We start from the raw sequence: 18334 nt of genomic DNA, 5'->3' as shown, positions 1-18334 counted from the left end.
TCGAAGTTGTAGATATCGTCATTATGGATCCCGTATTTCGCGACTATGTTTCGTACGAGCGTAAACCACGCGCGATACGCGTCCGGATCCTCGCAGAGGACTCTCTGGTAGTCGATTCTTCGATTAAAACGCGTTCGGAGCTCAGGTCGTCGTCATACGAAGTTTGTAGCCCAGTTCGTTCCGACGCGCGGCGCGTCGCGTGCGCGGAGGAGTCGATCCGCCATTTCTCGAACACTACTAAGGCGCGGTGGAAATGATCGCGAATCTAGGTCGATTACGTATCGTACAATGCTGTCCTCTTCGTATGAGGTCAATTTCTGGGTTTGTGGTCGTGAATCGCGCTTTGCAGGTTGACCATGGTATCGTCTGTGGAGTGTTGATTTCGACACGTTGTATATCGATGCAGCTTTACGAATTGTCAATTGTGGGTTTGTTTTAAGCGCATTAAGCGCTAGAATCAAATCGCCTTCAGTTGATTGTCGTGGCATAATTATTGGTGGAGAAAAATAAGAAGAAAGAGAGTGTCTTTCAGAAAGCGGGAAAGTGACCCACTCCCTTGTTTGTCCCACTCCCTTGTGGAGTACGTTATTCCAAGATTCTTTGTAGCTTCCATAGAATCGGTAATTGTCCTTGGAATTTCGTTCATCGGCAGATCACCAGTTTCGTCTATGACGACGGAATTTTGATCTCCCCACACATAGCTGAGGGCTAAATACTTCGTACGATGTCTCTTCCTTTCGTCATAATGAATCAGTTCATTTGACAGAACATCAATAAGATAAATATCCAACAACTCTGGTTGATAGCTGTTCTGACAGTCTGATCCATGTTCCCTTTGGCAATGATTTAGCCAAGCTTTAACCGCGTCATAATTCGGATAGTCCCCAACACGACGGACAAAATTTCGTGCACGGGGGGTCGCAGCTCCGAATACTTCCAATTCGTACATTGTATCTTCAATTTTGATAGATCGGCAAAGCTCTTGTGGCCTTCCTCCAGGATACATTCCAAAGATTGAGGCACTCAAGCGTTTAGCAGCCTCATCCTCAGAGAGATCATCTCTTAAACAACCGACGAGGTCGAATGACTTCAGCAGAGGAGCCTTGAGCCAACTTATATAGCTCTGTGCACAGGTCACATGTTTCATAGTCCGGAGGGTAGAATAAGAATCGCTGCACGACGATGGCAGCGAAATCGGACGAGCTGAGTGCCTCTTCTTCCAAGGCTAGGATATCCGAAATCTTCAGCTCACGGCATGGGCTACACACATGCCTCATGCCATGCGATACCCCCAAACCGACTGCAGGTGTGGACTGAATGCCAGTACCGCCCTTGTCAACATTTAGGGTTTTGTGTAGAAGCTTTACTCCAGGCTTAATATAATCAAATGGACGCATTTCCCGTGTAGCCATTGGTATGGTATGGATGGTATGGATGGTATGGATTGGGAAGATGTCTATGTCGAAATATTTGTTTTGGCCGGAAATCAGTGATTCTTGATTGACCAAGAATGATCTTTGCTGCTAAACTACAGACTTCTCCAATAGATTGGGCAGCAACATAAAGCAGGTTGACTACAAGTATATAAATACCCTACCTAGCGCACTCCGTCCTTGATTGGGGAGTCTGGAGGTGCAAGTGCCACCAAAGTGACCCACGTCTGCTTACAGCATGTTGCTGACTCACGGTTTGGCGACTTGCTATTGTTTCGTTTCTTGCATGGAAGTTCGTTCTTAGGATGAAGATGAATGAAAATTGATTCAAGAATGACGTTAGCTCTTAAGCAGTATTGACTGTGTTTGAGGAGTCAGAAAATATGTAAGATCCGGGGATTCGTACATTGCGGTGTTGCTCAGTTATGTGGAGGTGGAAAGCGTTGTGGAAAATAACCAAGGTGGGGTCACGAGAGGAGATACCCGAGAATTTTTGACTTAATGATGGGTCGATGTGCATGAAATGTAAGATTCGTGCACGGGGCCGGGACTGTTCCGCTCCGGGGCTGCATATTTTCCTTTCCCGTCCCTGATAGAAGGGTCTCGCGCATGCGTCAATAATCTGGACCGTTCTTGTTGTACGTGGGATATTGATTAAAGAAAGCTCGCTGTTTCAATCAGTACCTAATTTGTTCGCTAGTCTAAATAGTGAGAATTGTGGGCTCGCCCCCAGCCGCACGCCTTCCGACAGTTGTAAGCCCAGTCGATTGTCTTTGGTTCGCAAGTTTGATAGTGAGCGACATGTCACACAAGCAACTCAATCCGAAGCCAAGGTGGTCTCATCGCATAGCTCTATAATTAAAACTCGGTCTCTGGAGGCTGAGATGTGCACTACCCTAAAAGATGTCCGGCCAAACGCTGGTGCAATGGTGACACATCATGCGCCGTAATGAAGCCAGTGGTTGAGTGGATTTGGAGGGGAGCTGGATGCTGGAACTACACTTACCCCACATATGGCCCGCCACCGTACATCTTTCCTGGCTGACATCGTGCCCCACGATGTCATGTCTGGGTTCCGGTTCGTGGATCCTCATATTCACCCGATCTCTCAAATTTTCAATGAGAGCAACACCAAATCCCTCAAGTAGGTGGCGCATCGAAGAACCATGAGCGAAGCTGCCATGGGCGACTTGCCGAAGGAGTCGCTGAGCCGCAAGTCTCAGGCATGCAACGAGTGCAAACGCCGCAAAGTGCGATGCTCTGGAGGTGCCAAATGCTCCAACTGTATTCGAGACAAAAAAGAGTGCAGATACAGCACAGCCTTACAAACGCTTACAGCACTGCAGAGGCAGGTTTGCCCGAACTAACTGCATCCATCAAGGGTGTCATCTTACTGACCGCCAAGTCGGACCAGGCGTCTGAATCACGCAGAGAAACTGGTAACATCTATGGAAAAGGCATGGGCGATTCACCTGCCCGATGTTGATCTTCAGATGCGCTCCGTCACCTTGAATTAAGTGCTGAGGGACTGATTCGCCGCGCAAGCCCTGTAGCCTCCACTGAAACTCCAGAGACGCGATATGGACCGGCAGGCAATGAGCAGTCCAACGATCCTAGTCCGGCTGAATGCAGCAACGCTGAGGACTACGAATTTGATGAATCACAGGATTTTGATAATACAACTGATGGCATGGGATCTCTCGTTACTGAACCTGGAAAGGTCGGGTATACAGGTCCTCAATCTGGCGTTGCTGCGTTGAAGTTCTTACAAACTCTACATCTGTACACACCCTCTGATCACCCAAGACCAATCCCACTAGACGAACCTGATACGCGTAGTACATCACAGGCTTCATCAGCTGATATATCACACTATGTAAACGATTATTTCAACATTTATCATACGTCTTATCCCATCCTTCATGAGGGCACTTTCCGTGCTCGTCTCTCCGGTAAACCTTTTGACGACACCGATGGACGGTATTTGCTAACAGGTTCATACTAGGTGCATTGGCCAAACCGCGGGATGGCTCATGGCCACTTTTGTATAATATCGTCGTCGCTATAGGGGCATTCGTCGGGGGCACTGATACTTCAAATAATGATGTCCCATTCTACAAAATTGCTCGCCAAAGCCTCACCATGGATATTTTGGAGAAAGGGTCCCTAAGCTACGTCCAAGGCTTGATCCTCAGGTCCAATTATCTGCAAAAGCGAAATAAACCCAATTCAGGCTTTGTGCTCATCGGAATTGGATGGAGCATGGCATTGGCAATTGGTCTCCATCGGGAATTCGGTTTACCAAGCTCGGGTCCCTTCACCATGGAAATTCGTCGAAGAGTGTGGTGGACATTATTTGTGTTTGTCCCTGGGGCGCAACTGACCCTTGGAAACTTGCGAAGATGAACCTTGGTACCCCCATTCTCATAATCAGTTGCCCATCCTAGGATTTTCTTGGCTTTCCTGTCATAAAGGTAGCAGGTGGGTATATAGCCTGCCGCTAGACCAGTTTCATCAAATCGTCCTGAAATTCCTATTGATTCAAAATGACCTGTTGGCAGTATGAGGACCACATAGTGAGAGTCTGTTTTGCCCCAAGGCGCGCAATATAACTCGCCATCCTCTGGGTTGGTGATATACTGGTCTTGGGTCCTTGGCGAATTGGGCGGCCACTGTTGGCCGCAATCTAGTCGCAGACGTCAGGCCGGGCCGAGCTCCCCGATTTGCCACAAGCCTGCCTGCCAACCTGCGCCTGGGTGCGTAGGCGGGGCTTGGCGGGCAAGCGGGGTCGACCCCCAAAACATGCGCCATGACGATGAGTTGGGCTAGCATGTGACGTCATAAAATTAAATATACTAGGCACCGACCGGAGTATCTGTTAGAAGTTGTAAAGTACGAATATTAACACTTCCGTTGATCCTCTACTTTGGCCGTGATTCTCCATCTCGTTACATTCAATCTAGAGGCAGCTGTCAGAACACTCTGTTGGACTGTCCGAACCCGCGAGCACACCATGCGAGCTATTGTCGCCCCTGCATCACCGCAGACGGGGAAGGCCGTCATTACCGCGCTGCTTCAGCATACACCAACGTGTGAGGTGGTGGGCGTCTACCGAAATCTTGGCAAGGTTCCAGCCGCGTTTGCCAATCACCCGAGCTTCACAGCCGTGCAAGGTGATGTTGCCGATGGGCGCAGCCTCGACTTTTCCGGCTGCGACGTTGTCGTAACCATCAGCCCTCCACAGTACAGCAGCACAACCGACCCAATTGCCACGGCTAAACAGATTGCAGAGAACGTCAAAGCCGCAGTTTTGAGGGCTAGCTCGGTGAAGCGGCTCGTGTATGTCTCGACGGTTGGAGGGGAACATGAGAGTGGAACTGTACGTTATTCCCGTTTGCGTCGTCTTAGTATACGGTGCCGTTGCTTATGCGTCGTGACAAGGGGGAGCTACTTACAAATCATGTGGCCGAGGAAACACTGAAGGATGCGACCTCTGAAGTCGTCCTCGTTCGGTGTGCATATTTTATGCAGAACTGGGCATCAGCTATCTCGACCGTAACATCCGACACACCGCGGTTTTCGTCCGTCATTACTCCGGAAGACTTCGAGATCCCTATGGCAAGTTCACCTGCCACATCTAGTCCGGCTCGGAAGAGAACCGAAAAGTACTAATTCCAGCGGTAGGTATCAGTTAAGGACATCGGTAAGGTCTGCGCAGCAGAAGCCACTGCAGTTGGCGCTCCGCTCGACGTGCATCCTTACGTCTTTGAGCTTCATGGTTCTCAGTGGTACTCGACCAACGACGTCAAGAAAGCTTTCGAGGAGGTGATACAGAAGCCTGTGCACGTGGACTTGGTCACGCAGGACGAGCTTCGTTCCCATTTTGGTGCTTTCATACCGCCCGTTGTTGCCGATTCGTTTGTTGAAATGACCCGAAGCTTTCTCCCTGGAGGATGTGCGATGCCGCGAAAGGAAGGGGACGGCGAAGTGAGACTAGGAACGGAGACGTTGGTCGACGCTTTCCGTGAGATGTTGCAAGACTGAGACTCCCGTTTCTGACGATGATCACATCTTCAGTAAGTTAGTTGATTATTCTATTGGATGCGGCTTGTCAACTTTGAGCGCTCCAGAGGCTCGTCCAGGCGTCCTTAGAGCTGTTCCTTGATGGCGTATGACCTCGAATAAGCAGACTCAGTCAATACCACTCGTTCTGAAGCTATGGGACATATTGATACATTGAACACGATTCGTGCTCTGAGGCTCAAATGAAGTGGCAATTAAGATCCAGTGCCTCTGAATGCCAGGGAAGTGATTTGGAATCTCAGAGTCCTGACCATCATTCACAGGCAGTTTCTGTCCAGTTGGCGCGTTTCTGCCATAGAACAGGGGTCGGGCGCTTGGGCCATTGGACTCATTTCTGAACCCCAGGTGCACCATATTAAGATTGGCACTTGGACCCAAACTTACAGTGGGCAGGGGATGCTAACCCCCAAGGGCCACCCGCCCCCAGCCATTCGGGCTACCCCAATTTCCCCATAGGGTTCAGGTAAGTGAAGGAGAGCGCTGCGGCTGCGGCTCACACGGAAGACCCCGGACGGGAAAAGGAATGGTGAGAGGCACGCGCCGACGCGTTGTCGCGTCTCAGGCACGGGGTAAAAAAGGGAGGGTTCATCATTAGGGCAGACAGGTAGATAGAATTAAGACATATGCCAATACTTACGACTATACTTCATTTACGTCATTCGAGCTCTACTGTACAGCGGTAACTGAGGCACTACTTACCAAACCGTCCAGACGCGAAACGCGACAGCGACTACAGCGAGACCAGGCACCGCAGCCGGGCAACGTCAGGAAGCCGACATGGAAGACCATCACGACGACGCCGGAGCGCCCCCATCGGAAATCGATGTGTATCTCCACGAGGAGTCGCGCGTACTGATATGTTCGGTGTGTAAGGGTGGCATCCAGCCCGGGCCCGGCATTGAGTCCCACTTCCGGCGGAGGCACGGCGCAAAGGGTGCTGTTCTACAGCGGGTCCGGGAGAAGGCTACGACAGCCGCCGCAACGGCAGGTGGGCTGGCGGACCCACAGACAGCGGAGACACCGGCAGATGGAACGTCGCCCGTCCCAGAGCTCCGGCTGCAGGCCGGGTTCAGCTGCATAGCATGCCGCTTCTTAACAACAACGAGATGGTGATCCGGCAGCACTGGACAGGGAGGAATTCGGAGGTGGACGACAGCCATGGTTGCTATGAGCGTTCAAAGAATAACTGGACGGCCGTAGCACTCCAGTCTTTCTCTCGAGCGAGGCGGCTTACGCGATACTGGATTGTCGACACTACCACTCCGCTACAACAAGTAACCACAGGAGAGGGAACTACGACTGGGAGCAAGGCAGGCTCGCGATCTGCCATACCGGATATAGGGTGGGAGCTGCAGCTTCGTAAGTACGAGGCGAAGGCTGCAGCAAAGGCAGAAGAGCGGCAACGTATGATCGATGAGGAAACGGGGGTCGATTTTAAGTCGCCGTGGGTCCGTAAGATGGGCTGGGCTGTGCACTTTAGAGGCAAAATGTGGCATTGCGGTTCGACATTCCCAGGCAATTACTTATCCTGAATCCTGTACCTGACTAGTTGCAAGGACTCAAGCGAAACATACAGCTGTCCAATGAACCTTGAGCATAACAAATTCTCGATCTATCATCTTGTACACTCTAGGTCCTATTTCCCAGAGCCACTACAGCGGCCACGGAGGAGAAAGTCGTCTATTGGTGCATGGAGATCTTTTGAGAAGGCGCGTGTCTCCTCCCTATAGAGTAATATGGGGCAATCATGGAAGGTTCGCACCACAGCAAGCCTCACACCTCGATCACCCTCGATAATAGAGGCATACACTTGCTGTGCCGACTCTAAAAGTTGGAAATTGCCCAGAGCCCCTTTGCTGCCGCCTTAGACATCGGGAGCTCAAGAGCCTTAAACGATGGATGGGCAAAACTCTACGCGAAGACATCAAGCGAACTCTTGCAGCTTGTCGATGGTTGTATAAGCAGCAAAGATGATCTTGGGAACGGGTCTACTAAGCCAATCCCGGACACTCTCATCCACAGTACTTACGGATAAAGCGCAGACGAGTGATTTTGTCATACAGAAGTAAGGGAAGCTTAGGAAAGGCCTCAATCAGAAATAGAATTTACTGGTAAATCTAGGGTCATATGAGTCTCCATAGAAAACTGTCTCGCCATCCTTGCTCCAGCGTAGGAAGTATGAAGGAGGATCTAATCGTGCCATCTCACGGCCATCGTCTTGATCTGGAGCCCGACTTCGACCTGGCCAAGGTGAAAGCTGACCTAACCTGTGCTCGAAACGGATTTTCCTTTATCCAGCATCCAGGGAGCAGGCTGTCACCAGAAACTGCGAGTTCTCTTGATGTGGTCACGGATGGCCTCTACAGTTAACGGTTGGTTCCCATTCCTCTATGAGTTAAAACATCTTTGTGGAGGCAGCGTCAAATGTAACTAGCCCCCGCAAAATGGAGTATTCTACAAGCCTGCCTTGAGAACATCATTGTGCAAAGTCGGCGTAATCGCCTTTAGCAAGAGCGATGGGTAAAAATGGTTCCAACACGTTACCTTGGAAGGATTGCGCGCAAGCCTGGTTTCTCACACATGGCGAGAAGTCAAATGTTGTATGACATTCAATATCAAACGCCAAAGTGAACATAAGGAACCCAGAGCGGCCGCCTCGGCTCCGACCCTTGTCTCAATTCAGCGTCCCTGTCCGCTCCCGATGACCGTGACTTTCCGCGTCCGGCATCCTCGACCTCCACCCACTGGTCTCGGAGCGTCCTCATCGCTCGGTGAAGCCCCCGGCTTACGGTTTCATCCCGGATACCCTCATCCCGCAGAAACTCGTACGTCATTCTCGCCATGTCCACACATAACCCGTCATTTACGCTCCAAAGCGTGCCCACTACATGACGGAACCCCGCAAGCTGGCAAGCATTGGCCAGATGGATGCTCTCGTCAACAGACCCCTCATCCAGGATCTGACCAGTCCCGCATGCCGAGAGGTACGCGAGGAATGGCGGCTTCGAGGTAAGGTTCGTCTCCAGGAGGCTCGCCACCGTGAATGGCTTCCGATCCCAATCATCCAGGAGCAGCTGGCTCTCCAGCGGTTCCGTGGGATGCGTGCTGCCGTGGCCAGCAAAGTGGAACATCTTGCAGGCCTCCAAGGCCGAGGCCACGTCGGCCTTGTACGGTCGAGGCCGGGCGTGCGGCAATCCCACCGACTCGCAAACAGCTACTACGGCATCAACCTCGTCGCTTGCATGCTTGAGCGGTTCCTGTTTTGGCGTGTTCTGCATGGCAACGACAACGGCATTTCGGGACTCCCCGGCTTCCGGCGCGTGCTGTGGCCGTCGCCGACTATGTATGATCGCCTTGACGGACGAGGCGTACGATGAGACGACTCTGTCGACCGCCGTCTCGCCGGTGCGCCTTAGATGGTGTCCCGCTGCATGGAGTGGAAACCGGGTCAGTGGGCCGGTGGGGACCCACCACACGTGCGGCCACTGACTGTCCGAAGGAGGTCCAGTAAAGCCTAGAGCATTAAGAATGGGACAGACGATGGCATCCCAGAGCCACCCAAGCGTGTCAAGAGTTCTAAGTTCCCGGACATGGTCGTTGAGCGCCTCTCGGGAGAGGTGTGGCAGCTCCAGCAATCGGATGCCGGACTGCTCAATGACCAAGGCATCGCAGCGATACGAGCTCACGTTCAGGACGACGATCGGGCCGTGCCGCGCAGCCTCCAGCATATCGGCTTCCGATGCGGAGAGGAGGAATCGCTCAAAACCGGACTTGGAACGGATCGTCTCGAGGAGAGCGGCAAGCTGGGGTCCAGCGTCGCGGCGCCGATCGCCTTCCGTCTCTGCGGCCAGAGTGGGGCGCTCGGCAGCGAGGGAACGAGCCGACGCCGGTGCGTCCAGTTGATCTCGCAGGTCGATAAAGGAACGTACCAGGTCGGGATGCTCGCGTTCGAGAGCGGCAAGGTCGGGTTGCTCGAAGAGGGCTCCCGCGATGACACCACGACCAGTCTCAAGCAGTTCGATAGCAGCAGCAGGGCCTCTGTTGGCATGCAGAGCAATGGCTGTCGCGTCCGACGAGAGTCCGACAGCCGCGGAGAGGAGGTGCCGCTTGTCTGAGTTCTGCAGAGAACGGGGCGTCAATAAGGGAATCAAGTCGATCGTCGTTTTGGCAATGGCGTATGCTTGTCGATCTTGAAGTATAGCTGGGGATGTCAGAAGATGACGGCCGGCTGCGACACGCATGCTCACAGCGGAGGGGGACTGACGCAAGGCAGCGACGAAGCGTTCCTTGCCTTCCTCAAGGTCTGCCATCGCGCCTGTGCGTGAGTGTCTGTCGCCTAGACGAACTCCGAGGTTGATTAAGAACATAGCCCGGTTCGGATGATCTACCGGGGTGGCATCGATGGCTTCTCGTCCAACTTGGATCGCTTCCTCGAGGTCTGCCATCGCTCCGTTCCGCGAGTATCTGTCACCTAGACGAATTCCGAGGTTGTTCAATAATGTAGCCCGGTCCGGATGATGTAGAGGGGTGGCATCGATGGCTTCTCGTCCTACTTGGATCGCTTCCTCGAGGTCTGCCATCGCTCCGTTCCGCGAGTATCTGTCGCCTAGACAATTTCCGAGGTTGTTCAGCCATCCAGCCCGGTTCGGATGATCTGACGGGGTGGCATCGATGGCTTCTCGTCCTACTTGGATCGCTTCCTCGAGGTCTGCCATCTCTGCAGTTCGTGAGTATCTACGGCCTAGATGATTTCCGAGGTTGATTAAGAACCCAGCCCGGTTCGGATGATATAGCGGGGTGGCATCGATAGCTTCCCGTATCATGTGAATGGCTTCCTCGAGGTCTGCCATCTCTGCAGTCCGTGAGTATCTGTCACCTAGATGATTTCCGAGGTGGTTCAATAATGTAGCCCGGTCCGGATGATGTAGAGGGGTGGCCTCAATGGCTTCCCGCGTCAGACGAATGGCCTCCTCGAGGTCTGCCATCGCGCCTATGCGTAAGTATCTGTCGCCTAGACGAATTCCGAGGTTGTTCAATAATGTAGCCCGGTCTGGATGATCTAGAGGGGCGGCATTGATGGCTTCTTGCCCTACTTGGATCGCTTCCTCGAGATCTGCCATCTCTGTAGTCCGTGAGTATCTGTTGGCTAGATGATTTCCAAGGCTGTTCAGCCATCGAGCCCGGCCCGGATGATGTAGAGGGGTGGCATCGATGGCTTCCCGCGTCAGATGAATAGCCTCCTCGAGGTCTGCTATCGCTCCGTTCCGTGAGAATCTGTCGCCTAGACGAACTCCGATGTTATGTAAGAACATAGCCCGGTCTGGATGATCTAGAGGGGCGGCATCGATGGCTTCTCGTCCAACTCGGATCGCTTCCTCGAGGTCTGCCATCGCTCCGGTCCATGAGTATCTGTCACCTAGACGAATTCCAAGGTTGTTCAATAATGTAGCCCGGTCCGGATGATGTAGAGGGGTGGCATCGATGGCTTCCCGTGTCACACGAATGGCTCCCTCGAGGTCTGCCATCGCTCCAGTCCGTGCGTATCTGTCGCCTAGACGATTCCCAACGTTGTTCAAGAACATAGCCGGCTCGGGATGATCTGACGGGGTGGCATCGATGGCTTCTCGTCCTATTCGGATGGCTTCCTCGAGGTCTGTAATCGCTTCAGTCCGTGAGTATCTGTGGCCTAGAGAACTGGTTGTCCTGGTAATTCGAAGCGGCTCGTTAGTAGTCCGAAGTCTTTGCCAGGGAGGAAACTTGTCACCCACCCTTCGAAGCTTTAAAATCTAGAATAGAATCGGCCCTGGTGTCGAAATTCGCGGGTGGCGAAGCAGCGCGAAATGCGCTCGGGGTGGGCACTTAGGGACGGGCTGTAGGAATCAGATGTTAAAATGCCATGCCTCGTGGCAGGCGAATGTGGGATCGAGATCTCAAGGATGACTGGCCCCGGCGTCGAGCTCACACAACCAATCCGGGCGCGAGCCGGGGCGCGGGTGGCTTCTCCGGACCGCGCAGCCAAATAAGGTGCCAAACCAGCCGAGTGGCGTTTCCGCTTGCCAGCGGTGGCCTGATTCGGGCTCGCCTGCTTCGTGTCAAGCGGGAGCAGCCGACACGAGCCTTCGCAATTGGGGGGCGAGGCGCCCCAACCTAAAACTGGCGCATTTCGAGGGAGCGGACCAACGTACAAATGCGCCATTTATAGCTTGGGGCACTTGGGGGGTATTGCCCTGACGAACCCCGTAGCGGAGCGGGCCCGCCGTAGCTTCTCACCGAGTCCAGCCACTTGCACCCCGCTCCTGCCGTTTGACCCCAGATCAACGCGCACGGAACTTGCCGTGGCTGCATTTTCAAGCAGGCAGTTCCTGTGCTTCCCTCACTCGCGCTGTCGTCATAAGCACGTCACGGCCGGCGTTGCTTATCTGTCCGGCTGCGCGTTGTTGCTACCAGAGAGCCGGCGCCATTCCTGGGGAGCGACCCACAGACCCACGCACTGACAAGCCGTACCTTGCCATCCCACCTCGACCCCCATTTTTTCCACGGCCACAACAACAAGAACAAAGATAAAGGACGACAGAGTTACTGTAAGGCTCGGTCATTGTACGTGGGACTGCCTCCCATTATGTCATTCAAGGATTAGGTAAGTTAATCAGAGCCGATAAAAGATAACGGAACCCGGCCAGAAAACAATAACTAACGGATCAGTTGTCGCGACTGATGGTCAAACAAGGACCAAGAGGCCACAAGACATCACTATGAATTTCTGATGCGGAGGAAGGCATATTTGCTCTCGAATATTCACGGGCTAGACATCCATTGCCTTTCAGCCTCAGCGATCAATCTAAGTATCATTTCCCTTTTGTCTCCACGCCCGGGCGTAAGTGTACAGGATGCTCCGGCTCCGAGCTGCATGCGGAGTGCTTTGAGGCAGCAATACCTATAGGAAATGTTTGCACTGGAACTCTTTCGACAATAATGGAGTACAGTATGACATGATAATTTGATCATCATGACATATGTATTTTTGCCATTGACCAGTAGTAGTTGATTTAATAGCCTTACGGATTAGACTTCAGCGAGCGAAAATTATCCATTTAGGTAGGTGTGGCTGGGGTTGCATGTTAATAACAAGCTTCTGGGAGCATCTATAGTATATCCCACAAATCAGGACCACTGGACGCTTGCCATCGCCTTGCCTGACAGTGTTGCCAGATGGGCAGCCCGTTGTCGCGTCTAAATTTCTTCCTCAGATTCATGAATCGTAGTTCGCGTGGCTCTGACGCTACACCATTTTCTACCAACGATTCAATCAGTCACTACCTCGAAGCAGAAGTCCTGCGAAAGCACTGTATGGCCGTGGCTTCGAGGGCACCCCGGTCTCGGCAGGCCCGCGACTGGTCCGGGGATGGGCACCACGGAGAATAGAGTTTACGACTGCAAAGCCCTATCGCTGGTCGGGCCAGTTGAGAAGTATGATGATATCGCCCGTGCCTCGTACTTAAGCGATACTGGGAATAGTTGCATTATTCCATATAACATGATCGTAATCGTGAAAACAAAGCTAGTTTATATGGAATGTTCTGGGAGATCTATGGGAGGTCTCGGGGAATCCGGCGGGCGATAAGTCTTTCATCGGCCACTGCTTTCATGGCATAGGCGGCACTGCGCAGCTATATCAGACCACAACCCTCATTGTCGGACCAAGTCTATTTATCGTACGGCAATTTTCGTAAACCGCTCAGCTTAATTACATGGTCAGCTTTCTGCGGGACCGTGGGACAAAGTACATCAGCTCTGCCCTGCGTATTGAGTGGCACTGCCATCCCGGCATATTTACCGACTATTCATGGTTGTACTCTCACAAGCACGTTTGATGAATGAAATTGACCGTGCTATTCAGGTCGCATCCCAGGATGAGGCAGCGACTTTGCGTTTCAACCTTACGCCTCGTGTATCGTCGTCAGCCTACTAGGTTGGCCAAATATGATCTAATGACATACCGGTCTCCGAGGAGAAACATGTGAGTTCGACCAGGCATATCAGCTGCATGCATTACAGTGCCCCAGGATCTCGGGTGCGGCGTCCCCCTCCATCTACATAGGTTATAATGCATTATCCTTCTTCCATTTGCAATTGCTACCTGAAATAGCACCGCTCTGCGTGGACATGAATGACCGAAGCATATCGTAAGCTTTCCGAGTTCCTGGATTTATGACTGAGTGCCGCGACCAAGGACTACAACCCAGCATACGATTGGAGCCCGGATAATACCAGAATTCAGTTTCCCAGCTTGAGTACAAAGACAACGACAATAGAGTGGTAATTGCTGACCAGATAATTATCGCTACAATTGAACGTGGTTCACCTCGGTCCAGCGAGCTCCGGCCGAAACTCGTTCTAATTTATCCTACACGCTCGTAGAGTTGTGAATCGCGCTCTATGAGGGGTGTCTTGCTAAGGAAAGGATGGAAGGTACCTTCTCCACGTCGAGTTCGTCAGCATGGATTGCCCATAGATCGATACTAGTGCGAAAGTGTGGTATATTTCTGATTCTGTGTCGTCCGACCGGTCCTTTACACCTGGGACACCCTACCAGAACATCGCTATCTGTACCTGTGCCAATTATCTCTGCCTTTGTCACGTTTGTAGAGTGCATCAGAGGCCTCTGAAGTTATCATCAATCACAACTTCACGCTCTAATCTAAGAGGTTCAGACTCTCATCTGTGCTTATAATCTGTGTTGTGACTACTCCGTCATCGATGACCTCCAGGTAGGATGGTGTTGTCGAGATGGTCCTCCGTGATGTTGATATTGATAGCCGAGCGAATGAAATCGAGGAGTGGATCGACACCCTTGGAGCCTCCAGCACTGATTAGCGCCGTAGGGGCCTTGCAGTTCTGCTCGAGGAGGCCTTTTTGGAAACAGATCCGGCGAACAATCTCCAGCATCCAGTAGCCACAACTCCAGTTGTCATCCTGCTTCCCAATTTTGCAGAGTGCCCATGAGTTTATCTCGCCCAACCCGGTCGTGTTCCAGACAGGCATGAATTGCGTAGCCCACCCGACCGCACATTTCTCGCTATTACTTCGAGGAAGCGTGTCAATTATGAAAAGACTCTTCCCGTTCAGGTGAATCCCATCCAAGTGAATCAGGAAAAGAACCCAGTGATGTCCAGCGTTCCAGGGGAGGAGTATACACCTTGGCTTTTCCTGCTGGACCTGCGACAGGAATTTGTCGTCGAATAACTGTAACGGCTTCCCTTCAATAGCTGGAATGACAGCCTCATCTGGGGCCATGATGCACTGCTTTGGCACAGTCTCGAGAAGAAGCTGCAGACACGTGAAGACTTCACTCTCACAGAGCCACCCGTCTTTGCCTCCAAGATGGCGCTTTCTGAGAATCTCCACCAGCCGGGGTCCGTGCTGTTTCTGGAAATTGGTAAATGAGGCTTCGTCCAACCTGTTTGTAAAATGAACATGAGCCTCCTGGTTTGTCTTGCGATAAAGGGACTGGAAGTCGCTAAATCTTTCCGTGCCTATTGTGACAGGCTTGCTGTTCCTTGATTTATAGGGAAGCAACTCATAGGGCACTCCGTGAAAAATATCGTGGATAAGAGTGCCGAGCACATCTCCTAGGGCTGTCGGGATGACCGAATGACGCTTCGGCTTGAAGCGGCCGTCGTCAAGGACTGAGTCGAGCCATTTCTGGCCTGGGGTCATATTTCTCTGCCGGAAGGTCTTTTGTCTGACCCACAGTCGTCTCTGCTGTTCGAGCTCGGATCTCGGTGGCGCCATATAGCAATGAATTCGCAGCATGGAGCCGGAGAAGTCGATGCTTTTGTACCTTGTGAGGGCTGCTCAACCGACATCCATCGTAATGACATAACGACGCTGTCAGGCCAGCAGCAAAAAGGTAAGCAGGACAGCACACGAGGAGCCTTCATTGTACTTATTATCTCGTGCACCAGAATCATAAACTGCTGGCAGTTGTAAGCAGATGGTGATCGCGGCTCGTCATGATGACTGCAGTTGGGATTACCACTGCGCCGTCATCTTTCGAGGAGTAGTCGCCGAGCTAGTTACGAGGGGCGGAGCGGATCCCTGATTCTGGTGTTTCCATATGCTATCAGCATAAGAGAGCGTATCTATATGTGCTAGTTTCAAGGCCCTTTCCTTATGACATCGACTACGATAGTGGCGATCCGCGACATTGCCTGTTTCAATCTATTCTCGTAATCCATACGTTCAATCATATCTGGCTTTCAAAAGGCATAACCGATAAACACCTCTCGTAGTACGTATATACTATTTATACGCGGAGTCTGTGTTGTAAGCCCCCTAGGAAAGGTTACGGATTTTCGGCGAGTTTTCTTCATTTGCCGCTGAGTGGCTTCGACCTTCCAAATATCTTCCAGGTAATCTTCTTCGGGGAACTTTAGGTTACCGAGTAACCTCTCGGTTGCATATAACCCCTTGTAGGCATCGGCACCTATGTACCAGTTGCAATGCATTCCACTCCTGACCCCGGTCGCCTCCGCCACTTCTGCAATCTGTTCTACCTTGTCTTTGCCCCTTCTAATTTAGGCAATTGCTACACCGGCGTGAACGAATGGCTACACCGGCGTCACTCTTACACAGGCGTCACTTCCATGGCCTCTGATTCGCTCTTTTTTCCTTCGACCCACAGGTACATCGGCGCAAAGGCGGTGAAGCCAGCTCCCTTAACAAGTCCCTCAGCTTCGGTAAAGAACCAATAGGGTCAACCCAGGTCTAAATCGAGCTCATAACAAGATCTGCAGAACAAGACCAATTCAAGTATGCTCTAGATGCCAGCTCTCCATATCGCTATCCTCTCACTACTATCGAGGGAAGTACCTCCTCGTCGCTGTCAAGCAGCTCCCACTGACTCCTTCGCCTACGAATGCTAGGCTGCGTCTGCCGCCCGCTGGCACGTACTCCTGTAGTTCTTCCAGCTCCAAGAACAACTGACCGGCTGCGCGTTTGGCGCTGGGATGGGGTACTGGCCTGGTTACTAGCCTGGCTGCTGGTCTGTTGGCTCACTTCCAGTGGAAGCCTAGCTAGCGTTGACTTGTTGAGACTTCCCGGTGGTCGACCACGTCTGCGCCGTGGTGACTTGCTTGCTGGTTTGTTGGCTGGCTGGCTACTGGGCTGGCTGCTTGCCCCGATGGCTAGCCGCGCTGGAACAACCTGCGTGGTGTTCTTAGGTCTGCCCCGGAGAGCAGTGGCGATCTTAGGGTCGAGGATTCGTCGGTATGGATCTCGAGAGGATGGCTCTCGTAGGCGCCACCGAGGATGGACCTCCCATTTGGTGAAAGGCGTGCCACTTCCCAGCTTTGAGTAGATTGTGTGACAGCAGGGGATTCCAAGTTCGGTCGAAACCGAGCATTCCTCGCCGCAATCCCCGAGAGGGTCAGGAAACGGATTCTTTCCTGTCGGCATTGCTTTCCTTGCCAGCCGATATTGTTTCGTGATCAGTCCGAGACCCTTCGAAGAGAGCGCTATTCGGAGTTCGCCAAGATACTCCGAGCTGGACCCCATATACTCTCGTGCGGTAAGTACCTCGTCCGCTGCGCAGGCATCGTTGAAATCCCGCTCTTGGTCCTTCATCATGTCCTGCATAGCCTCAAAAAGGCGATAAAGATTGCTCATACCATTCAGAAGATAGCTCTTGATGTTGTTGCTTGCTTCTGTACCAGAGGTGACACGGAGCCCGAAATTGCGATACTTCCGGATGAAACAGCGGGCCCATTGGGCCCTGACGGGCATGTAGGTTCCATGGAGATACCGCAGGATAGCTCGCTGGTCATCAAACTCCTTACAGAGGTTTGCCCATGCCTCCTCGTGGGCCTCCTCCGTCTCAGCAAATAAGACGAGCTTCCACATGATGAGAACTCCTCGATAGTTATGAGGGATAGCCTCGGTTGTTGGCGTGTGAACCAACTCTCGGTCTTGAGGGGTTAGTTGAGCTTGTGGCTGCGGGGTAGTTGCCTCTCCGTCGCTGGTACCAGGGCTACTTCTGCTGCTGCTGCGGGCGTTAACCCACCTCTGCTTTGACTTAAGCAGGATGTTCGAATTGATGTGGTGGATGCACAGCTGCTGTTGTACATCGGGGAACTGGTCGTTCAATGCGGCTTTCATCTGGTCGTCGAAATCGGTGACGATCACATCCGGTCGCCGGATGGAGTGCTGCTCTGCTAGCTGTCGAATGCTCTCGGAGAGGAATTGGAACCCTTCTCTCCTCTCGTTATCTATCAGACCGAAGGCAGCGTTATAGACAGAGCCAAGGCATGTCTGTCCCGTTGCTTGGAATAAGGGAAGCTTGAAGCGGTTCGTGTTATATGTGTTGTCGAAGCTGATCACCTCGGGGAACCGCTTCCACATCTGGAGGCAGTAAGGAAATGTCCAGACAAGGCCAACAAGACGGTTTGGCTCATCGTCTCCCCAGTTAACGAGATAGGGAACCTTCATCTCGTCAAGCAGCTTGATCAGTGCTGCAGTAGGAGTATGGCCATCCAGCTTGTCTCGGTTGATACGAGATCTGGCGTTATAGATGTCTTTCCGTGTAAAGGATGATTCGGGATGCTGCTCCTGGACGATAGCACGTACGTCACGGGCCCGAATTCCGACCCGACGGCTTGTCGATTCGACCGTTGTCCTGATAGCCTCGGTGAGTCTCCGATGGGAGGGATGAGCAGATGGCCCGATGCTGCGGCCGTGGTTATGCTGGCTGTGTTCGGGCTTCGAGTGTTGTCGTAAGAGCCACTTCCCCTCTTCTAACGCCTCGGCAACAACCATCCATT

At 52.5% G+C, this 18334-nt stretch overlaps 6 protein-coding genes across 6 annotated transcripts; 4 read left to right on the top strand and 2 right to left on the bottom strand.

Annotated features, from left to right (window-relative positions):
• Positions 1-2446: 2446 nt before the first annotated feature.
• Positions 2447-3839, top strand: B0I36DRAFT_355159 (uncharacterized protein; the record flags this gene model as incomplete). The annotated part of the gene is made up of 4 exons (XM_046157412.1): positions 2447-2577; positions 2772-2872; positions 2927-3385; positions 3502-3839. 4 exons carry the CDS (start codon positions 2447-2449, stop codon positions 3837-3839), a joined length of 1029 nt encoding a protein of 342 aa, XP_046005979.1.
• Positions 3840-4310: 471 nt separating this feature from the next.
• B0I36DRAFT_337432 (uncharacterized protein) lies at positions 4311-5715 on the top strand. Its single transcript, XM_046155673.1, has 3 exons — positions 4311-4812; positions 4875-5051; positions 5118-5715. Exons 1-3 carry the CDS (start codon positions 4447-4449, stop codon positions 5475-5477), a joined length of 903 nt encoding a protein of 300 aa, XP_046005978.1. The 5' UTR covers positions 4311-4446; the 3' UTR covers positions 5478-5715.
• Positions 5716-6087: 372 nt separating this feature from the next.
• B0I36DRAFT_337429 (uncharacterized protein) lies at positions 6088-6957 on the top strand. The gene has a single exon (XM_046155672.1). It carries the CDS (start codon positions 6294-6296, stop codon positions 6627-6629), a length of 336 nt encoding a protein of 111 aa, XP_046005977.1. The 5' UTR covers positions 6088-6293; the 3' UTR covers positions 6630-6957.
• A 1173-nt stretch (positions 6958-8130) lies between these two features.
• Positions 8131-11306, bottom strand: B0I36DRAFT_277636 (CHAT domain-containing protein; the record flags this gene model as incomplete). The annotated part of the gene is made up of 1 exon (XM_046151422.1): positions 8131-11306. The coding sequence occupies exon 1, from the start codon at positions 11096-11098 to the stop codon at positions 8132-8134; it is 2967 nt and encodes a 988-aa protein (XP_046005976.1). The 5' UTR covers positions 11099-11306.
• A 1465-nt stretch (positions 11307-12771) lies between these two features.
• Positions 12772-13098, top strand: B0I36DRAFT_396638 (uncharacterized protein; the record flags this gene model as incomplete). Its single annotated transcript, XM_046161557.1, has 1 exon — positions 12772-13098. A coding segment is annotated over one exon (327 nt), but the record flags the coding sequence as incomplete, so codon positions are not given.
• A 759-nt stretch (positions 13099-13857) lies between these two features.
• On the bottom strand, positions 13858-15308 carry B0I36DRAFT_355156 (uncharacterized protein; the record flags this gene model as incomplete). The annotated part of the gene is made up of 5 exons (XM_046157411.1): positions 13858-13920; positions 13990-14035; positions 14127-14178; positions 14279-14489; positions 14733-15308. The coding sequence occupies 5 exons, from the start codon at positions 15306-15308 to the stop codon at positions 13858-13860; spliced, it is 948 nt and encodes a 315-aa protein (XP_046005974.1).
• Positions 15309-18334: the final 3026 nt, after the last annotated feature.

This window comes from Microdochium trichocladiopsis (genome assembly GCF_020744255.1).
Source record: "Microdochium trichocladiopsis strain MPI-CAGE-CH-0230 chromosome Unknown B0I36scaffold_12, whole genome shotgun sequence".
Lineage (NCBI taxonomy): Eukaryota > Fungi > Ascomycota > Sordariomycetes > Xylariales > Microdochiaceae > Microdochium > Microdochium trichocladiopsis.
This window is presented reverse-complemented; position numbering and strand designations above follow the sequence as displayed.

What these genes read in the sequence shown, in the direction of transcription:
- B0I36DRAFT_337429 (XM_046155672.1), top strand. Translation starts at nt 6,294, where the DNA reads ATGGAAGACCATCACGACGACGCCGGAGCGCCCCCATCGGAAATCGAT.
- B0I36DRAFT_337432 (XM_046155673.1), top strand. Translation starts at nt 4,447, where the DNA reads ATGCGAGCTATTGTCGCCCCTGCATCACCGCAGACGGGGAAGGCCGTC. An exon ending in GGGAACATGAGAGTGGAACT is followed by an intron (nt 4,813 to 4,874) that starts GTACGTTATTCC and finishes CGTCGTGACAAG; the next exon opens with GGGGAGCTACTTACAAATCA. An exon ending in AAGACTTCGAGATCCCTATG is followed by an intron (nt 5,052 to 5,117) that starts GCAAGTTCACCT and finishes TTCCAGCGGTAG; the next exon opens with GTATCAGTTAAGGACATCGG.